The 22,424-nt window shown below is 45.2% G+C and overlaps 1 protein-coding gene across 3 annotated transcripts in view; it reads left to right on the top strand.

Annotated features, from left to right (window-relative positions):
• The window catches only part of PLCE1 (phospholipase C epsilon 1), a 1,554,148-nt gene that overhangs the window by 1,262,495 nt on the left and 269,229 nt on the right, over nucleotides 1–22,424 (top strand). For all 3 annotated transcript variants that reach the window (XM_078643386.1, XM_078643388.1, XM_078643387.1), the window contains 2 exons: nucleotides 5,835–5,966; nucleotides 16,531–16,821. In XM_078643386.1, the coding sequence (XP_078499512.1) occupies nucleotides 5,835–5,966; nucleotides 16,531–16,821 (423 nt within the window). The remainder of the gene's footprint in view (nucleotides 1–5,834; nucleotides 5,967–16,530; nucleotides 16,822–22,424) is intronic.

Below are 22,424 nucleotides of genomic sequence, written 5' to 3'. Positions count from 1 at the left end.
GAGAGTAGAACCCACTCGAGGACAGAAGCAGCGGAACCAGAAGAAACAACACAGACTGTCAGGAGCCGCAAGAACGGAAGAGGTGCTGAAAGAAACCTAGCACGCCAACCGAGCCACAACAAAAACAAAGGTCACCAAAACCCCACCAGTAAGAACAGAAACAGGCGGGACATGGACCCCAGTCGCACAAAGGTCCCTCCAGAAGGGAGCGCGACACCAAAGAGAGAACCCAGGCAGGCACCAGGCAAAACAGACCCAGTAAGCCGCAGGAACGGCCTGGACCCCAAGGGAACCCAACCGGCCATCAGCGGAAAGCCCATAAGGACGCCCGCAGAGCAGAAGGGACCAGGCTCAAGGCCAAGCAACCAGAAAGAAAGCAAAGTCCACCAGGGCCACCACGCACAAGAAAGCTTAAAGAACCTGGAAGGGACAGGAACACAGCATGGAGGAGCGAGACCGACCTGCCAAGGGGCCAAGCAAAATACCCCAGGAAAGCTCCACATGTAGCAAACGAGCCACCGAAGCAAGCACCCAGGAGGGCACAGCCAGACAACAACCAGGCCCGACCTAGCCGAACATTGAAGAGCCGACAGGAACAGGAGCGGACAGGAAGGTAAGGCCACAGGCAGAAACACACCAAAGGCGAGGAGGACGGAAGAGCAGGGCGAAATGATCCCGAGCAACGCCAAAACCTCAAGGGGGCCAACCCGAGTCAGCAGACCCCAAAACCAGGGACAAAGAAGAAAAAGAAGCCAATACCGCACAGGAATCACAGGCCCCACCCGGGGAATGAGAAGCGGGAAATCCCAGTCTTCCCGGAGCATGAAAAGCAACGCAAGAATATACACCAACGTTGGAAAAATCGAAAGCCGCGGGAGGCGACAAACTCCTGTCCAGTGCAAGCCTGTGCACCCAGAAGCACAATACCCACCATGGAGACATAGTTCCGAGGCCCAACACCCGCAGCAGCAAAAAAACAAGAGAGAAGCTCCTAGGTGAGCACCATCTAGGCTAGACAAGCCCAGACCCCGTAAGCAGAGGGCCAGAGGAAAGCGCAAAACCGGAAGCCTGGACCAGAAGGCAGAAAGAGCCACCACCGGGGACACAGACCGAAACTGGGACATAAGAGACCCAGTCAAGGAAAACACAACCGTGCCAAAGGGGCCAACCCAGCAACCCCCCGGAGAACAAGGCAGGGGAAAAAAAAAAAATATATATATATATATACACATAGCCCAGAACAGAGACAAGAAGCCCCCGCAGGGCAGGGACAAACCCCAGACAAGTCAACGAAAGACCAACAGAAGCCAGGCGAGACACCGGCCAGCGGGGGGACCAGAGACCTGGCTCCGACAGGGAACCAAGCACGCCCCCATGGGCCGGAGAAGGCCGCAACACCCGGCAGGGGGACACCAGAAAAGGAATACCGCAGGACACACCTGCAGACAAAGCGGAAAAGGGAGGCGAGCGCCTGACTTGAGACCAAAAAGAAAGGGAAGAGAACAGACCCCACCAACTCAGACCAGACCGAAACCGTGGAGACACAACCATCGGCAGAAAGGACCGGGAGCGGGACAAGGAAAATGCACTCATAGGAACAGGTGAAGATGAGTGCGACCTAGAACGTCCCAGCAGCACATGAGAACCCCGGAGGGGACGAGCACCCAAGAAACGGACAATGCAAAGCACTGCCAGCCCACAAGGTACAAGGACACGCAGTCCCCAACAGCTACTGGAATCCCCAGGTGGACGGCCAACCATGGACCAACCACGCCAGACCACGCACCCCATAGGAGAGCAGGCGGGAACTGGAGCACACAGTACGGCAGGCCTGCAAGCCCAGAGTCCGGAAGGGAAGAAGGTAAAATACCTAGTATGTTACCAAGTGCATAGCACCACCCAACGGAACAGTGCTCTACCCCAAAAAAAGAAAGATAGTGAAACACCTGAAAAAGACCAACGCTGTCAAATGCAGCGCACGTGACAGTGCACACACGGCCACAACCCGTGTATGTGCAAAGTGGAAGTACACCCCTGACAGGTAATCGTGGCACCGAAAAACAGACGGTTAATGTAACCAACCCAATAGTACACATTTCATTGACCACAGAGGGATGAAAAGCCGAGTAAACCCGCCGGGACCGAACCACGACCCTGAGGTGAAAAACAGGCCCCTGCAGCGGATGCAATAGTCCACTAAGCCAACCGGGAGAAAGCTGCCAAAACAGCACTAATCAGTACCATAAAAAGATACCGTAAAACCAGCAGGCAATAAATGGAAAGACAGTCCCAGACCTGAAGTCCGTAGAGGCCAATGTACAAAAATAAGAAACACTAAAATCCAAAGAGAAAGTGGGCAGACCAAAAGCATGGGAAGAAGAGCGCTGATGCTGAGACACGGACCGGCAACCCCATACTCCGGGTCGACCGTACTAGCCACAAGACTACATCTCAGTTCCTTCCTAAACATGCACAGCGTAAAGAAGGCCTGAAAACATGTAGGTGCAAAGGCTGAAACCAACACCCCCAGAGTGGGAAAAATACAATCCCAAACCCCCAAAGATAGCCATAAGGTAAACACAGACAGTAACCGTAACAGGAGTCTGAAAACCCCACCAGGACTCATACAAAATCCACTAAAGGTGAGTACGTGGCACCCGATTTACAGCAATGGGACACCAGGACCCCAAAACCAATGAAAACCAATGGACCAAAACGTGACAGAAACAAAAAGAGCCGTACGACTACAGCAACAACGAGAGACCCCCAACACCACTTGCCCACACCCCAGACAATAGCAAACCAGGGAATCAGACACGCTGCGGGAAAACCATGTGGTGCGCATGCGTATGTGCAAGTCCAACAAACTGGAAACGCCGGAGGCCACAAGAAGGTGAAAGGCATACCAAGGACCAGCATAACTCGCAAGCCGCACGCCCTCGGCTAGAAGAATGGGAGAGCAGGTGGAAACCTCCGGGGCCGCCGTAGTGCATAACAGAAACTGGGCAAGCAAAGTAAGCCCCCCCCCCCCCAGCAAAGCCCGCTCGCACAGGGCCGTAACAAGAGAAAAAAAATCACACACCCCAGAGCCCACCAAAGCCAGGCAGAAACGCCCCAGGTTGTGGGGGTGGCGGGAACTTCAAGATGCCTGCCACAGGGAAGGTCGCGAGCGTTCCGCAACTGGAAGTGGCGGAGCAGCAGCCAGCCGAGGTGGGAGCCAAAACATTCGGCTGGCTGGAGCAACTGATGCCCGACCCAAGCGCAGGCAGCCACCGGCGAACCGCTTGCAAACTCAATGTAAAAAAACCGCACTCCCCCGGACCGAAGAATGGGCGAGTCTGCAGCAGCCACGGGGCAGGGATCGCCAGAGGCCACGTCAGCAGCGCGCGGCACCCGGGATTGCGAACGCCTACTCTGGCCCGGGATAGCCACATGGATCCAAACCCTGTCCGCAGAGACCACGCTCAGCAGGCGGACTAACGAGGCAAGGCTCCAGGAGACTGGAGCCACCTCCAGGAGCCGTACAAGAAAAAAGCAAAACGGCCCCACAAAAGCCGGACCAAACCGGCCGACCGCAGCACGCCAGAAAAACGGAGCCCCGCAGATACCAGAGCCGGCCCTCAAGTAAGCAGGGATTGCAGGTCAGTAAGCAGAACCGGAGCCTGCAAGGCAGGCGGAGCGGCTACTGGGGCATTAAAGGAAATACCAAGCTGGCTGCAAGTAAGTGAGTCTGCTTGTAGGTGCAGCATCAACCTGAAACAATTGAGCAACAGAGCCAGCCGAACAGCGCCTCTCCCGGGACAGAATAGGGCACAATGAGGCCTCCTGGGGCCCCCGAAAACAAGGCAAGGAAGCAAAGGTACGACCGAGAGCCGTAGAACGGACCACCGGGTGCCCCACTACACATCCCAGCCCCCAAAGCCGGCTGCCAACGACCAGCAGGCAGAACGGGAAAACTGGAGTGACACAGAAAGAGCGACACCAGGGGGGTGGGGGGGACCCGGGCACGTGCAAAACAACCAAATACCCCACCCACACGGACGAGGGGACAGGAAAACAGCAGCCCCAGGATTAGAACACCAAAGCTTAGGAATTAGAGTCAGAAACCTCAACAATCAGGCCACAGGGACCCTCAGGAAGAGCCCCAGAGCCCCTCGTCCGGCCTCCTGTAAACCCTTGGCTCGCTAAAGCAGAGCCTAACCGACCCAGACCTGACACCGGGGGAAGGAAGAAGGATGGTCCCAGAGTCCTAGGGCCTGCTGGAGCAGTGCCACCAACCAGGGACCCCAGTTCCAGGCTACAGCCGGAACCCCTTACCTGAAACACGCTCTGGAGAATCTGCATCGCAGAACCAAAAAAACAAGCTGAAGGGTTGGGCCGGCCCACCTCCTATAGAGGTCAAGGGTGACATGGGTCGGCCATATTGGGAAGGGATGGGAGGCTAACTTTTTTTGCTTTGGAGGGTTCTGGTGTGGAGCTGAAGCTCACTACGTTAATCATGTGGTGAGCAAGACTTACGAGGAGGTAATGAATCTTCTACTTTCTTATTTATATGGTGAGCTGGCAATGAGTCCTCTGTTGCTAATGAAGAAAAGATGCGGGCAAACAGTGAGCTCACTTTCACTGTCTGAGGAATCTCAATCAGCAGAGGGTACCTTTTTGACTTAGACATATTGGGAATGCAGTCTTATCTATGACTCTCCATTTCAGTGTCATCATGTATCCGACTGCTTGATGCGGAGGCAATGCTTCACAAGCAGCTGGTAAGTTACAACCAAAAAAACTCTCCCGGCAGGACATATGAACCAAAAAACGTCATTACTTGTAGAAGACCCATCCAAAGGGAAATGTATTTGGTCTATGATGGGTTGGACAACCTCGAACCATTGAGAAGCTTGGATTATCAAGATCATCTCGTCGTCATCTGACGCCTTACTTTTTTGATAATTTGTGTAAAGTAGAAGTCACAGCTTTATCAAAGATCTCTTGCAAATCCTCCTGAAAGTAAAACATTAATTCCAGACCATCCTTAGGGGAGTTGGGGAGCTCTTTGAAGCACTATTGATCCCCCCAATGTTGCTGGAGTTTATGACGGCCCATTTGCCTCCTGAACCAAACTTTAAATGGTATGAGGAGCTAAACACCTCTCTTTTGAAATTAGATTTCAAGGAAATGAAAATAGCCTCAGGACTTCCTATCAACTTCCTAATGCGAGTCTATACAGGCACACTCACACCACAATCTTCATTCCCTGGCTGCAAGGTTCAATGTAATTGAAGTTGCAGGGCAGCCAGCTTTGTTTGGGTTCCATATTGAATAGTGACCCTGCTGTCCGCAGCCTCACTTGATCCTACAGTGGCCAAGCAGGGTCCACTGGAGGGTAGCCAAGATTTATACATTTCTGTAATAGAAATACCAAAAAATGGCTTTCCTAGCGAGAAGGGATACAATCAGTCTTGAATTTTAAAAGATGGGAAACATAAAAACTTTGCAATGTGGAAGCTGAGGTTTATGGGTATGAGAGGAGGATGCATTTCATAATAGAGAAAGGATAGGTAAATAGACTTTCGTTATTTTAGAGTGGGACTGAAATGTTACGAGCTGTGGTATTGGCTGTGATGAGGAAGACTAAGTGGATGTAATGTACCTTCCCAAGTTATTATTTCTAAATCTAATTACATTTTTAACGTTAAGCAACCAAACAAATCTGCCGAGTGAAAGTGGTGTGCCTTACGTGGTAATCTGCATCCGTGTTTTAAAATATAATCTAAACAGCTTCGGAAAATGTGTGCCGTCTTGGCCATTGGTTAATTAATTACATTTTATGGGAACAGGCCTTTCAACTCTAAACCCATGTGGATCCGCCAGAGGAAAAGAAAGAAAAAGCAGAAAGTCCATTTTTGGCAACAATCCTGGCAGAATGAGCCCGGGGGAGACAACAGCACTTGCCAAGCCATCTGGAAAAGGTAAAGTTTGCTCCTTGTATCTTTAGTCTGTGGTCCAAAATGTATTAGGCTATGCAATAGAGGATTGGTTGAAAAAAATATTTTTCGTAGAACCAACACAAAATATAGGTTATAGAAGAGTCCTTGGTTAAATCCCATTTGAGATGTACATAGCTTTGCTCCCTGGAGTTTACTTTTATGTTTCGATTTTCCAAGCAGTAATGAACATATTGTACTATCACTCTGTGACCTTCTCAGCAATACCCTTATGTCCCTCGTCCCCTACCAGCAGATTTCTGGCCAATCCCTGCTAATAATCCTCCACTGCCTGTCAAGACAGCGCGTAATCTGGGAGTACTACTTGACAGTAATCTACAACTTGATTCTCAAGTGAATAAAATGGTGAGCACTTGTCTATCTCTGCTCCGAGCCCTTCCAAAAACACTCCCCTTTCTACCCGCCTCAGTTACACCCCAAGTGGTAAGGAGTATTATTATGAGCAGATTAGATTTCTGCAATGCCCTACTCCTAGGAGCTCCAGCGTTAAAAAAAACTGCAAAGAATACAGATTATGGCAGCCAAGCTTGCGTTAAACAGACAACGCGGTGCATCAGCCTCGCTTGCCCTAAAAGATCTTCATTGGCTGACCATTGTGCAGAGAGTCCAGTTTAAGTCGCTGTGTATTGTCTATAGGGCAATACATAAAATGGGGTCTAAGCTTTTACAGAGGAAATTCCAATGGTACTCCCCAGTTAGAAGCCTGCGCTCCTCTTCAGCCAATCTGGTATGCAGTCCCCGTGTCAATAGAGTTCGACTGAGCGGTAGATCATTCAGTTTTGCTGCGTGCTGTCTTTGGAATTCTCTGCCAATTGAGCTTAGACAGATGAACACTCTTCACGCTTTAGCAAGGAATTGAAAACTATATTCTTTCTTAGAGACTAATCCCTAGCTGTTTTTCAACTCAGTTACACAAAGTGTTTTTTGGTAATTCCAGCGCCAGGATACCCGTTTGGGGGCAGCCGCGCTATAAAAGTATCCCCTATATTACATTACATTACGTCTTGGGGCTTTAAAGGGCCCACTTCCGTCGAATTAATGTACTACTATGGTTTCAAATGCAGGGCACACGCTGGAGGTGGTGAACGAAGCCTGAATTTGTAAGTGTTTATTATTTCTTACTGTACAAAGGGTAATTTTTTATAAATGCTTACATTATCTTTTAAATGTGAATTCAGGTATTGCCTACAATGTTGTATTTGCATTCACAGACAAGAAAGTGGATAGACATTAATACGTTGTTATTTAGATATGTATGCATTCTCTGTATAACTGTGTTTATTCACAGTATATATTTTTATTGCACAGAATGTTATAGTATAAAAATCCATATTTCCAGACAGCCATGAAATATGGGATGTGGTTTGTCTTCATATTAACAGCCTCCAGACCAGCTGCCGAGCTTTACTGTTGTCAGGACCGCTAGTATGATACGTTAGTGGAGGAACAAATTATGCTGCGTATTCACTGTAATATTGTTTTGATACATTTGAGCTAAAACAATATTTCAATCGGCAAATTGTGTGGCAATTGCAGTAAATGCAAAATTGCACAATTGTACTTATTTAGACATTTGTCTATCGCTTTCTCAACAATCGAGTGGTGAAAAGTAAACAAAACCTAAACAATCTAACTCCATTCCGTATCCTTTGTTAGCTGCACCTTGAATAGAACAGCTTCAACAGTACCTCCCTTCTGCAGACGAACTGCATTCCTAATAAAGCAAGGGATAATGTTTTCTAAAATTCTCCATTATGAAAAAATATATAATTACCTATTGTTCTCTTGTTCCTTCTGGAAACAAGCACACAGTATAGTCCAGTATTTACTTGATTGTTTTCTCTAAACATTTTCCTGCTTGCAAACAAATGAGTTTTTCATATAAACTACCCCAAAATAAATATGTAATCTAAAAAGTATATTACAGGCCCCTTGTGTATTATGGTTGAGTATTGCCATCTGTAAATCCTGGTGAAATTCACAAACCATTCCCCATTCAATTTTGTGATTCGTGATGTTTCGAGAACCTCTCAGTGTCAACATTGGACCTTACTGTGCAGTAACCCAGCTGAAACGTGATATAACAATGATTCCCTGTTCGTTACAGTGAGGGTATGGTATTGTTTTAGTGCATGTGACATCACTTCCTCTGATGTCAGCGAGAACCCCCTACCCTAATTAGTCTCCAGCTTGTTTTTTTGCGACTTGTTCCCTGTCCAAATATATTTACATATACAACTGTTCCACAGAACTCCTATTACGTTGAGAATCGTAAAGGACTGCAGATTGAGCACCGGTGGTGCATGGCCGTTTTTTGTAGTGATGCACTATTTTAAAGACTGAAAGTCTTCAGAGAGCAGCAAGTTCTCAATTCTCCTTTGCTTCATATTTTGTAATATATTGAATTTACAAACATTTATTTTAATCAAAACTGTCTTAACTTGTTTTATGTTTCTGTGTGTTATTTAATCGATGTATCACATAATGTGATATGTTTATGTGTTTCTATATTTATAACATTTTCTCTAATTAACCAGAGCTTCATGATGGAACAAGTGTAAGGTGAAAGATTTGTCCTCATTACCACAGGCCCGTTTGGCAGATCCCGGTCTTTTGATGCAATTTTGTAATTTACAAGTCCCTGTCAGAAAAGAATGCACATTTTAGATTGTTTTTTTCCTACTAGCATATTGCAATAATCGTTTGACGATAAATCAGTCCAACCCACTTGAATCCAGATTCTAAGCGCATATACGTTTTAAATGGTTCCAGATGATGCTTTAGGTACAGTTGTTTCCAAGCTTATTAGCTAAAGGCCAAGGTTTTGAATGCATTTCTGAAAAAAGCTCATGAAATATTAGTGTGTCGAGGTCGGGCACCGCTCCTAGTAAGATTATTTCTCTGCCACCGAAAATTCATTTAGTGCTAATCATAAAACTAGGTGCTTGGTTCAGAGCTCTGGTTGGATATCCTGTGCATGTTTTACCAGACGGAAAAATGTTTTATAACATCATTGTTACATCTCTTTGAAGAGACTTATAATAATCGACACCACAGTTCCTGTACCACATCATCCCCCCAGAATTCCTATGGTAGAAAGGATGCTGCCTTGTCCCATGCATCCTCCCACCCACCTGGCCTTCCATACAAGCACCCATCCATCCATTCCTCTACAGCATGGCTGCACACATTTTGTTTGGTTCATTTTGTTGACGGCACTCATCAAATGTGCAGTGAATGCTCAATGTAGTTCTCAAGTATGCCACAGCTGCCCAAATGGCCATATTTACTCATCAAATACGTCATGTCTTCCCAATCCGCTATGTGGTTCTTCTGAAAGATGCCAAGAGTTCTTGAGTGCCAAGGTGCTGTCCGCTACATGGGGCATTAGTGCTCAAGTGGAAGGGTGCAGCTTAATGCCAGGGAGGAACTCAGTGCAAGGGTGTTACTTAGGCCTTAAGATGCTGCACTGTCACAAGTCCTTCTGTGCCCTGAATGTTTTTTGAGAGGCTCATGTGTTTCTCACTTACAAAGCTATTCCTTAGACTAGCTGCTTTTCTCTCCCAGTAGTGCTAAATTATTTGCCAGGATTTTACTCACTGTTATGTTGCCATTAATTAAAAATGGTCCTTGAGTTACTTCTCATTGGCAGGCACCTGCTTATATATAGCTTTGTGTTCTGCTTCGCACTAGAGCTAAGGGTAAAGTGCTTCTAAGTGGCAGGTATATTACGCCTTTCTAAATTGTATGCCAGTTTAAAATATACAGCTCAGTGCAATGTTTTTGTGTCTGTAACAGATACACTGCCCAATGCCTTAATCTTCCCTAGCAACACCACACCAGATTATCGGAGGAGCATCACCTTTATTTATTGTGTGGTATGTTAGGCCTTCCAAGGTGCAGTGCTTCCTATCTTACCATGAAGGGGTTTACTTTAAGAAGAGCTCCACCTGTGGTTCCATTCAGTGTCTTTTCCTGGTTTTCAACATGGGCTTTTCACCAGGATATTGGTCAGTTGTCATCTGTTGGAATGCTGGATTCCACCTTCAGGTGTGCCCCACCACCTGAGAAATCTTAAAGAATAAGATGTGACCTGTTGAGTTTTCTGGCAGCCTCTTGGGACCTTTTGGCCATCCTCAAGTAGGGCTGCACCAAGTAAAAATTAATGGCTCTCCACCCGTGAGATTACGGTCTAATTTTCTGAGGTTGGTTAGCCCTCACTAAGGGGGTCATTAGGATGACGGGCGGACTTAGTCCGCCCGCCATTCTATCGGGACTCGAGACCGCCCGCCATAAGGACGGGGGTTTTGTGGGTGGTATTAGGATGCGGCCGCCACAGTGGCGGCCGCATCCTGCATTTATAACATTGTGGCGGGCGGTGCTCTCTGCACCCCCCGCCACAATGCCATAAATGCATGTATGCATTTGCATACACAATGCGGCAGGCACCGCACGGTGCCTACCGCATTGTATATGCAAATGCCTCCGTGTGCCCCCCCACCCCTCCTTCACTTTGGGGGCCCGCAGGGGGCCCCCAAAGTGAAGACCGCATGCCTTTGCCGCCACGGAAAGGCATCCGATTTGGCCCATTATAATATGGCTGTCGGTGTCTATGAGACACCGCCACCATATTAATCCTTTTCAGCCCCGGCCGCAGGGCGACCGGGGCGCAAAAGCGGCGGACGGTCTTTCCTTCCGCCGCGGTCCCCCCCGCCATACTAATATGCCGGGGGGCATTCGGGAGTGGATGCCGGGCGGATTGCCTCCACCAGGCCGTTGGTGGCTACCGCCAGCCTGGCGGAGGCAATCTGCCCGACATCGTAATGGGCCCCCAAGTTTCTTATTTGGGGTCAGTCCAGTGGGGGCTCCTCTGCCATGATGGAGGAGCGTCGCCCTCTCTGCCAGCACCCTTGAAACATAATAAACCAGGCTTATTATTATTATTATTTTTTTGGTTTCGGGTTAGATTTGGGGGCAAGGCCATCACAAGGGTGAGGAGTGAGGGGGCAAGCACGAGATAAGGAGTTTCACACTGGTATCAGTGCGCATGAAAGTTTGGCCATCCAACTTAGGCCAGCCAAACTATTATGAGCACTGAAGCTATTGACAGCTGGCACCGGCTCCCTATCTAACTGGGAGCACAAATTCATGGTTCTCAAGCCAATCATGGTGCTTTCATGCTGCCATCAGCAGCATGAGAACAGCGCCAGGATTGGCCGCAGTGGAGTCTGGGAGTCTGTGCCTGCAGTGGAGGGGAGCTTAGAAGAGCGTGATGCAGCAGGTAAGGTTTTTTTATTTGTGTCGTCTTTCCGCCCCGCCACTCTTCCAAGACACCGGCCACTACTGGGTCAGCCTTGTCATGAGGGCTCTTTTGAGATGCTCCCCTTAGGTTATGTTATGGAAACTTTTAAAGGGTATGATTACCCAAGGGTGTCTTGGCGCTGAGTTGGGGTGTTATAGTGTGAAACGTTATGGTGCCTGACATAGCCCTGAGTACCCTAACTCTACTATTTCCTTAGTTAGGGGCTGAACAGTCTGCTGTAAGACTGGAAACAATGTTTTTACCAGAGGAAACCTTTTCCAGATGGGGGGAACCGTAAAGTCCTTTATGTCACCCTGTATGTAGGACCAAAGATTCATACAAAATTGTAAGGCTGGGCCTCACACACCACCCTGGCTGTTGTGCTTCATCATCAGCCCGCCTTGCTCCCCAGAGAAAATATGTGCTCTATTTCCCAGTAGGGAGTACTTATTATGGGTAGTGGAGTTTGGGATCCATTGTGAGAGTTAAAATTCTTAGGCCCCTTCCCTTTATTTTTGGGCAGCTTTAGGAGAGGATTAAAACCTGAGAAATTGTGATACCTAGGGGTGTGAATTTCCCCTGCATCAGCTTAGTCAATGTTTTTCAGTACCGCGTAGCCCCCAAACTGGGGTCCCTGACTTTCGTCCTACTAACCTACTTTGCTGGCTAATCACATTCACTCAAAATCAGCATGCATACATACAGTACCCAATTTTCTAAGTCAGCTGAAAAATGTTCACTTGCTGTAATAATTTTATGATGGTCCTGTAGTACCCAAACCGACATTGTTCAAAATATACATATATATTGAGTGAGACTTAACAAAACATGAAACATAGACCAGAAGGGGTAAGTCCCTCTTACTGCATATGTTTATATTTAATGTGCCATTGCACTCCTCACATGCGACTAGAAAACACTGCAAATAAACAGGTTGTGGAAGGGGTTCAAATTGTGTTAGTCGTGCCACGTTCATTCACACCATCTTACTCTGATCTCAAATTGGAAGGACCCCCTTGGATGAGGTTGTGGAGCGGAGCCTTATTGTCACAACACTATCCGATGGTGACTTCTAGCAGCAGATTCCTTACCTTAAAATAATCCCCAGGCATCAAATTTTCAGTTCCCCCACGTGCCAATAGGTGGCGTTGTTTGGCTCCGCATAGTGTAATCAGCAGCATCTCCACCAGAAGTGATGTGCATGCTTTCTATATTGGCACCACCCCAGCGTGCTGACTTCACTTTTCTTTCCACGCCAGTCAGCGCAGATCCGGAGAAGAGCTGTTCCGGGTTTTTTTCTTTTCTTTTTATCAAGAGTTTTTCGAGACTTTGTCTCCTGGTGCGTTGAGGATGTCAACTAGGAAGGCTGATTTATAGCCCTGTGGCGCCTGGCACAAGCAGATATCAGTGACGGACCTACTTGTGGTGTGCCAATGGTATTTGGAGTGCAACCACAATGGCAAGTCTTGCGTTGATTGCCATGCCATGCACCCCAAGGCCTTGAGCGAGCAGTCCCTCAAGCTCTTCACAGTTTGTGTGACGCCTCAATGCTCACTATTTTGGTTGAGAAGGAGGTCCCGGGGTTGGTCCCTGAGCCACTCCAAGCGATTGTCGTCACCGTCGAGGTCGTCGGTAAAATCGGTTAAGACCCACAGGCACATGAAGAGCAAGAAGTTGAAGAGATCTTAGACTTCACTCCGTCTTTCTGTCTAAGTCATCTGACGAGACGAGAGAGTATCAGCATTCGAATCATAGTTTTGTTGTGGAGCCCAGTCCGTTTCCCCACCTTCCAGAGTTTCTGGGAACCTGAGCTCCCCCGCTAAGTTAAGCACATTTTATGAGGCCATGCAGCTCATATTTGGGCAGCCAGGCCCGCTGTAGTGCCTTCAGGCCCAACGGCCTCGAGAGGGGCCCCTGCTGTTTTACCACTAGTGGGTACACTCCCGTCACCAGTCAGGCCCAGTTGGATCTGGAGCAGAGCCAGTAAAGTCACCTCAGCCTTCCACTCCGCCTGCTCCAGTGTTGTGGCCACTCATTTATTATTCACTTTATATTTATTTACATTGCTTGAGGGTTTAAAGTTCCTACCTGGGACACCCGCAGTGGAGCTGGCATGTTTTTAGGTAAAGTGGAATGCCTCTGTACCCACTTGGGACTCGCCACAACTTGTGCACCCCAGATGATTCATTATTGTTGGAGGCTGTGGGGGATGCCCAGGGCCCCGTGGCCCCACTGGCAGTTTTTTAGGTCTCGCGACCTATCAATGCGCGCAAGCGCATTGAGCGGAGCGAGAATTCAAGTGCTCAAAAAGCTCGTCAAACCAAGGGCTTTTTGCTGCGTTTTTCTTTGAGTTCACGTGAATCACGTGACCAAACAAGCACGCGCATCAGCCTCCCTCCCTCCCTCCTAATTGCATTTTTTCACGGCCGCACAGCACATCAAAGGGCTTCGCCCAGCGTGCGCTCTGCGGCTTCTCCTCCCCTAATTAATCATGGCTGGCCGGCCGTACTTTTAGTTTCCCGGCCGCTCTTGTTTTATCTCTCCCCCACTGTACCTGATTACCTTGCGCTGTGCCTCCGCTGCAACACACAATATCGAACTGCGTCAATGTGACAGTGGTCTTTATATCAAAAATGTACTTTTAGAGATGGGATGTCTTGCGCTCGCCTCAACTAATCGCTTTCACAAGTTTGCTTTTTTCCGCTATTAAAAAACAATCCTCCTGCTACACTTAAACATGGTGTCTCTTTCACTTTACAGCATATCACGCTAGTTCCTCTTTCTTTCAGCGACGCTCCACATTCATTTTCTGTTGCACTTGCGCATTGACACCAAATCCACAGACTGTCTTTTACAATCCTCATGGGGGTGTCAAGTGCTCCTCTCAACCTTCCTTCATGGGTTTGTTTTCCTGACTGCTTTCACAGGATCTTGAAGTTCACGCTGCGACTTTGTCATTGAGCCGGCAAGTCGTCGCCAAAATTATGTTGTGATATGAAGCTCTAATAAGCTTGTAATTAAAAGGCTTTATTAAGCTTCAAGGTCAGACGTGACTTCTCCCCACGCCAGCTCAGGGCAAACTGCAGACGAGTAGAACGTCAGGTTCATTTCAGTAACCACTGGAACAAACAAGCATTGGCATAGCCGATAGGTCTCACCTTTGGGACCTTATAAGTGTTTAGCCATGCAACAGTTGATTTTGTTGCACCAAGGTTATTCGGCTGCATAACTAAATACTTATAAGGTCTCAAAAGCGAGACCTATTGGCTATGCCAATGCTTGTTTAAAGTGACGTGCTCCATCTCCATTTCTTTTTAATGTTTTAGTGGGGTGCTCTGCTGCCCAACTAGGGCATCCCACAGTTTGCCCATCATTGGGGGCTGCGGAGGGAGACCCAGATCTTTGGATGGCTAACCGCGATTAATTTACAATGCATTGAATGAATATTAGACATGCCAAAGATGGATTCTTTACTCGTTTGAAGAGTGTTAATTCTGGATTTAACAGATTACATTTATTGATACCTCGAGGTATTTCAAAAGTGCTCCCACCAGCAAGAAGGGATTTCCCACCTTGCACACATTCAACAAAGACCAGATCTCCCAAGGACAGTGGCCCTGTCCAGAAAAATCCAACTACAAGAACTCTGGATTCAGCTGGAACCATGATCCCTGCCCACTCTGCATCTGATGCCCACAGGCAGAGTCTGGGTGGCTGACCTGTCCAGTGAAGTCTATCCAGCAAACCTGACCTCAAATCCAGCATTGGCTGACCACTCATGGACTCCACAAGGACGCCTGCAGCCTCATCTTGAAGGGTCCTCCTGACCGTGACCGGCTGCGGTAAAGAAAATACGACACCAAAGGGCTTCACTGCACTCTCAGTGCCCAGACTTTGAGGTTTCCCCACTTCAGCAGACACTGAGGGTCACTGTATGCTGTGGCTTCGCAGAACAGCTACCTAACATCTCTGTGAGGGGTGTCCAATTTGTGTCCAAGACGGGGTCCTACATTCTCTCCCGCCAGGTAATGGGGTTGGATCATCCCTTGGGGGGGGGTTCTTGTCTGTACATCTACACACACTCTAGACACCTACAGGATAGGGATTGCATAGTAGGATTACGCCTGATTACTACCTTGTTTTATATGCCTGCATATATACACTGTTTTAGCACCATGGTGGAACTCATTATCTGCGATTTACTCTTTTGGTGTTTGTAATCACTTTCATCTGCTTCTGTCTACTGATTATCCCAGCACATGTATTTTATACAAGAATAACTGTTCAATAAATATATTGAAAATGTTCCATTGTGTATTCTTTGTATATTTCTCTGAGAACAAAGAGCACAAGTGACTGAGCGGAAGGGTTCTGATCTGTTACCGCGATCCCTGAGGGGTCAGGGTTGTCATGCTCAGTTGTTGCTAGAAGCGATTCGCTTCCTGTTTAGGTTAGAGGGGCTTATGTTGGCACTGTGAGTTAGCTGATCTCTAGACCAACTTATCCTGTGGTGGTGCTAGGCATCAGTCTAGGCACCTCACCCAAAGATTGTTGTCTGCAAATGTGCAGGTCCTATGGATTAGTGGGAACTACACAACAATACCTTATAATATCCCTGCACTTGGCCTTCCACCAAGTGCAACTAGGTTTGCCGAAGAGCCTGGCTTATAGGCAGACCCTTCACCCAACCTGCCTAAGGCAACCACTACCCGCTACATATGGCCTTAAGCCATGCCCAGTGTGGCCTGACCTTTGGCCAGGCCCAATCCCCAGCCTCCCACGAGCAGAAATTCCTGCTTCGCCTGGGTTCCGGGTGCACAGTGAGATTGGCCCCTGCACCGGACTTTCACAATATTTTGCAGTATTCTGCTGTATCCGTTCTTTTATGAAGATACTTGATCAGTCTCTCAACTGAGATCTTGAGGTGTCACAGCAAACATGCAATAAAGGAACGGAGCAAAATAGCCATTGGTCACCATGGGGAGTTCGGATTAAAAGACTATTCCTACGTAGACAACATAATGAATGATTACATCACATTATGAAACATCAAAACTGTGCAACTGAGTGCATTAAAATGATCTGCATGTATGGAACCGCCCTGCAAGGAAGAGATATGAATTAGATCTGATTAATAATGTTCAGTCATTCACTAACTTCACTAATATTCATACAGTCATTAACTTGTGTGTAAAATTATATAATTTTCCAATCATTTTTTTCTAGCTCCTGTGGATACTCGTCAGAACTGGGAAGAACCGTGTTCTCCTCCGTCCCATCTGTCTACTTCTCTGAGTGCTATTATTAGGACTCCGCGATGTTACCACATCTCTTCATTAAATGAGAATGCTGCCAAGCGTCTTTGCAGGCGGTATTCCCAGAAATTGATCCAACATACTACTTATCAGCTTTTAAGGACATACCCGGCTGCGACTCGCATTGATTCTTCAAATCCACACCCGCTAGTATTCTGGCTTCATGGCATACAATTGGTAGCCCTTAACTACCAAACAGATGGTAATTGTATGCAGCTATTTCTTATGGTATATCATTGCATCATTTGTATTTAACCAAATATCAAATTACAATTCTGTCCTTTCACAATAAAACTCAAAAATTGTTTTGTTAGTGGTTGCTGCTGTGGTTCCTACTGAGATTGCTGATGTGGTCCATGCAGTTGTAGCAGCTGTTGTCGCCTCTGTGATACCTGTTGTGCTGGCAGCTGTTATTGCTACGTGGTGAAAGCTGTTGACACTACGGTTTTCCTTGGTGTGATGACTTCTAACTGCTTATGCTGTTATTACATTTGTGGTTGCTTATGTTGCCCCTCTAGTGGTAGCGATTGTGGTTGCTTCTGTGGTGCCTGATGCTTTCATAAATGTGGTGAAAGTTTTCATCACTTCTGTGGTCTCTCTTGTGCATGCAGCTAGCGGTACTGCTGTTGTTACTGGTGTGGTAATGACTATGATCACTACTGTGTTGCTAGTGTGTGGTTCCTCTTAATTGATACCAGTGTGAACCCTGTTGCTGAAGCTACTGTGGTTGCAGTGCTGGTTGTTTATACTCTGATCTCAACTGTTGTTACAACTGTGATCACTGCTCAGACTCTTGCCGTGGTTGCAGATTTGGTCACTTGTATGATCTGCTTTTTAGTCCCCACCCCTTGATATACCTCCGATAAATAATTGTTGTCAAGAGATTTACATTTTTGTTTTGTGTTTTTGTATCATTAGAGAAGCAATTTGGGTAGACATTGCTAATCAGGACCAAATGTTTCTGGGCGACATTTCTTAAAATGGCTGATATGTTGCAGTGGTGATATAATATTTCAGGAATCATGAGACCTATATACTTCATTTTGGTGTCAAAACATAGGTTTAGGAAGGTCAAGTAGTCTTATAGAGACAGAAAATAACTCCTCAGAGTAACCCTTTTGCCATTTTCCAAAGTTGCGACTCTATAATGATGTGTTTTAGCCAGGATAGTGGTAATTTATTTTAATATTGTTTTTGTTTCAGGTTTTCTGTTTCAAATTAGTAAGCATGAGTAAAGTAGGTGGTAGCAGAGGATATTTGTCTCCTGACAGCGTGTTGCTAACAACAAAATCTGAGGACTCCTTCACCAAAAATAAATGTGTCCTATGCCAAACTATTCCAAAGGAAAAGCTAACATTAACTGCAGCTGGACAGAAGAGGGTTGGGAAGCTGCACAAATACAGCAAGACAAAGTTCACCCAAGATTGAAACTGATGGGTGAAGAGAATCAAATATTTTATCATTGTAACAACAAGTGCTACAAGTCATTTACAATGGAAAAAAGTCTCGAAATAAATTGTCATAGCAAAAACCAGTAAATAAAAACAAGAATCAGAGTCTTCTGAAAAAGCGATAACAACCAAACCTATGCCCAACCACTTATAGGCTCAATGGCCACCCCTCAGCCACCTCTAACAACTGATCAGAAAGCAGAGGATCTTCAATGTGTTATGTGGTTTAGCCATAACAAGGAGCAAATGGATTGGCGAAAGAACAAAGTATGAGAGTCTCAAAGGGCAGACATGTTTTTATCTGCAGCTAGTTTCTTCCAAGATTACAATTCAGCCTAGTAGCTGATATTAACAGCGAGGTGAATGTATTTGCAGCGGATTTTCATACCCTCCCAAACTGCATGCGTGCATACATTCGAAAATATGAATGTACAATGAGCTCCCAGCAGCAACGTAATCAGCAGCCTTCAGTTAAGTTTGCAATCTTTGAAAAAGCAAATAACGTTTTAAAGCCACTCCTAGAGTTCTGGCTACGGGTTCACACTCAGTGAGAGTAGTGAAATAATGGTCAACATTTATGAAACTGTATTGATCCATTATAATGAAATTAAGTTGTTCTGGTGAGAATCTACAACAATTCGTTTTTGTCAGTCTAACAAAAAAATGGGCCACTTATGGTGTTCTCAAGTGATTTGACTGTTGAAGTTCTTGTTGCCAAAATAAGATCACAGGATGCAGTAAAATCAGCAGGAATCATTTAAAGAAACATCCTGAAAGATTTAGATTTTGGACTTAATGACATATTTTGTGATGTCCCAGATGCCTGATGCTGTCTTAACATTGTTTACATCATTGTTTAATATCAGCATAGCAAAACTGTTAAAAATTAAAGTTCTTGAGTTTGGAACAGAAACCGACAACATTGATGATGAGGAACTTGTTAGCAGCTCATGCTGTAAAATCTTGTGAATCTGACAGCACAACAATTCCAAGTCACTTCACCAGGAAGGGATTTACAATTGCAGATCTTGGTAATTTTGATTTCCAAGACAGTGCTTCTTGGTCTGGAACATCCAGCTCAAAGGATAATTCCATGGTGGTTTTTCAAGACTATACTAAGGAAGTAGCTGCTGGAAAACAAGTGTGTCAACTGAAGCTGCAAGCCTATAACCCAACTGCCTTGCCAAAATGTGCAAAATCACTACAAGTCATGAACACACGTCCCAGACTACCAGAAAGTTTAAAAGTGGCTGAGGACATGAATCTTCTACCTGTTGCTGAGGCCCACAAGCTGATTTAATTGAATTTATCATATCCTTTATCCGGTATGGACTGAAGGATAAAGAAAACGAATTCCTCCGTGGGCTGGTATTCATGCTCTGACCTCCCAGAATACCATCACACTGAAGGTTGGGTTTTTACCAGTAATACCATCTCCAGTCACAAACTATGCAACAGTATACGCAGCTTAAACAAATGTCCAAAATGTGCGTGCTCAGCTTGAAGACCAGCCTTTAATGCCAATTTTCTGTGATGAAGGTATTTTCTGTATTGTAACTGACATTTTTATGAGCAATCCAATAGAATTTTGTTATATTTATCCAATGATGGGCATTTTCCACAAAACAAAAGGTGTGTTGCGGTTTGCAGGAAGTTATCTCAGTGGATGTGGCATAGACAATGCCTTTATTGAGGCTGAAATCTTTGGAAGAAAAACTGTCCAGTCAGTATTGAGCATAGCTCAATATGTTTGTTCATTACAAGTTATTCTCATCATAACTGAGGCTAAAGAATCATTGCGTTGCAGTGCTTTCTGGAACAAGAAGGACAAATTAGATTTTGCATATCTAATCTCAGAAGTGAACAAGACACAGGGTGCACTTCATTCAAAAGAAATAATACACAGCCAAGTAATGTTCATACACTTGGATCAAGATCAGAAAACCAAGTTTGTAGAGTTTGTCAAAGAATGTGAAGAAACATCAGAACTTTGCAAGTACGGTGGAAATGTTTTACACATGATAGCTCTGGTGAAAAACTTGGTACATATTGATTGGGATGGTGATTGGAAGCTGCACATAAGACTTTAGAGTCACTGATTACTGTATTTCATTAATTTGATTGCATGAGCTACCTGAGATATGGGTGCTGTTTTTTTGAAAGAGTGAGGAAGCTAGTGGTGAAAAAAAACATACCTCTACAGAAAATTCATCCAAAGACATTTTGTGGTGAAAGACAGATAGTGAAGGTCCAATGCTGTGGCTCCAGATATGAAACGGGAACAGGCGATCCAGAGATCACAGAAAAGCTCCAAGCGAATCGTTGGTGAGGCACGTAAAAGTGAATATGTTGCTCAATGGCAGCTAGTTCACCATAAAGTCCTTTCTATGTGCAATATTTTCAGAGCGATGACAAAGTCAAAATTAATGGACCACCGTGAAACTGTTCCTCGGCATGAACTTCTGGGAAAGAGAGGGGACCGTTTTAATAAACATGTTCACAGCCTTCTTCATTTCATGCAGCAGCAAGGAAACCCCTTTGAAATGACTGAGCCTGTGCGACTACACAACTTTATGACCAAAGAATATGTGGATAACAATATAAAGACACATCTACTCGATGTCCTGGAACAAGGATTGAAACTATACGCAGAACTGAAGCAGGAGATATTTGTATTGAAGGAGAAAAAGCTGTTTGACATAATCACTAAAGCTAAATTTCCATGCTGAATTGATCAAGGTGAGAATTTATCAAGGGCATTTTTTCGCATGATCTTCTTCCAACAAACACATTATTTAATGGAAATGCTTCAACCAAACCAGTAAAGCACAAACTTGTACAAAAGCTAAAATAAACGTACACTTGCAGAATTTCAATTTGAAACGTTGTCCTCTTTGACAACTATCGTTGATGTGGACTATTTGTCACAATTACGAATGGTCAAGATTTGACATTCTTTAGTACAGTCAGTTCAAGAGATCAGTCCCGCTAAGTGACCTTCCACCTGAAGGTCATATTCTGTGCCTGGAAACATTAAAAGAGCGTTCTACCTGATTCAAAGATGTGTAAATATTTTGGATCCTACATATGCAGAGAAAGATCTGTTTGAATTTGGTTGTGAACTTATTGATGGGGTGCTAAAAGATACAACATTTCTAAAACCTCTAACCACGGAACTTACATGTACCTGTACAAAAGGATGCCCCTGTTGATATGCTCTTCTCAAATGTTTAACATCCTGAAAATGTATCACAAGCGATTGCCAAAACAAATAAGTGAACTATGAAAATGTGTCTAAAACAGGAGTGATAAATATATTTTTTTCATATTCGGATCATAAACAATGTTTGGGGTATACATAAATTGATTAAAACCATTATTTGTTTCATTTCTATATATGTCTCTTCTTCCTCTCTTATAACCACCATTTTGGAAAATGGCGGAAGGGTTTCTCTAAGGAGTTATTTTGTCTCTAAGACTACTTGACCCTCAAAACCTATGTTTTGACACTAAAATGAAGTATATTGGTCTCATGGTTCCTGAAATATTACATCACCACTGCAATACATCTGCCATTTTTTTAAATGCTGTCCAGAAAAATTGGGATCGGATCAGCAGAGTCTACACAAGCTATATTACTTCTCTAATGATCCAAAAACACAAATCAAAAATAGAAATCTCTGGACAACAATTTTTTTACGGCGGTATATCAGGGGGCTGAGATTATTTATTGCAGTTATATCCTGTGGCTGCAGCATTGGCAATTATTTTTGCTTCTATTGTTCCTGTTGTTTTGGCTGTTGTCACTGCTAGGTTTCCAGCTATTGTGGCTATGTTTTTTTTTGCTGCCACATAAGTTCGGTAAGTAAGCTAAAGCTACGGCTGGTCAGTCCAAAACAGGAGTTGAAGCCCAAACAGCACCTGAAGATCACATAGCAGCAAATGTTGACCTTTTAGCAAAGGTCACCTGGGCTACTTAGATATATTCTCATTACTCATAAACTATTAGTGAGAGGATTTATAGCCACACCAGACTAATGTCAAATAAGCCCAAGAAATGTAGCGTCACCAGTAATATTAATTGGTTCAGCTGACAAGTCTTCAGAAAGTCAAATTCACAGTGTATATCCACTAAAAACGCAGGTAGCAGTAACGTACAGGCTACGCATACTAAACACCTTCCTCGTCATGCCATTTCACATTTTACATTTTATTTTGCCCTAGCTGCAGGAGTGAGCTGAACTGTATCATTAGAATGAATGGAAAATAACGAAGGGTAAAAGTTTCTTTAAAAAAAAAAAAACGGAATCGAGAACAACCCGAAATTACCTTGATTAATAAAAAGTAAAACGAA

Source organism: Lissotriton helveticus, chromosome 5_1 (genome assembly GCF_964261635.1).
Source record: "Lissotriton helveticus chromosome 5_1, aLisHel1.1, whole genome shotgun sequence".
Lineage (NCBI taxonomy): Eukaryota > Metazoa > Chordata > Amphibia > Caudata > Salamandridae > Lissotriton > Lissotriton helveticus.
This window is presented reverse-complemented; position numbering and strand designations above follow the sequence as displayed.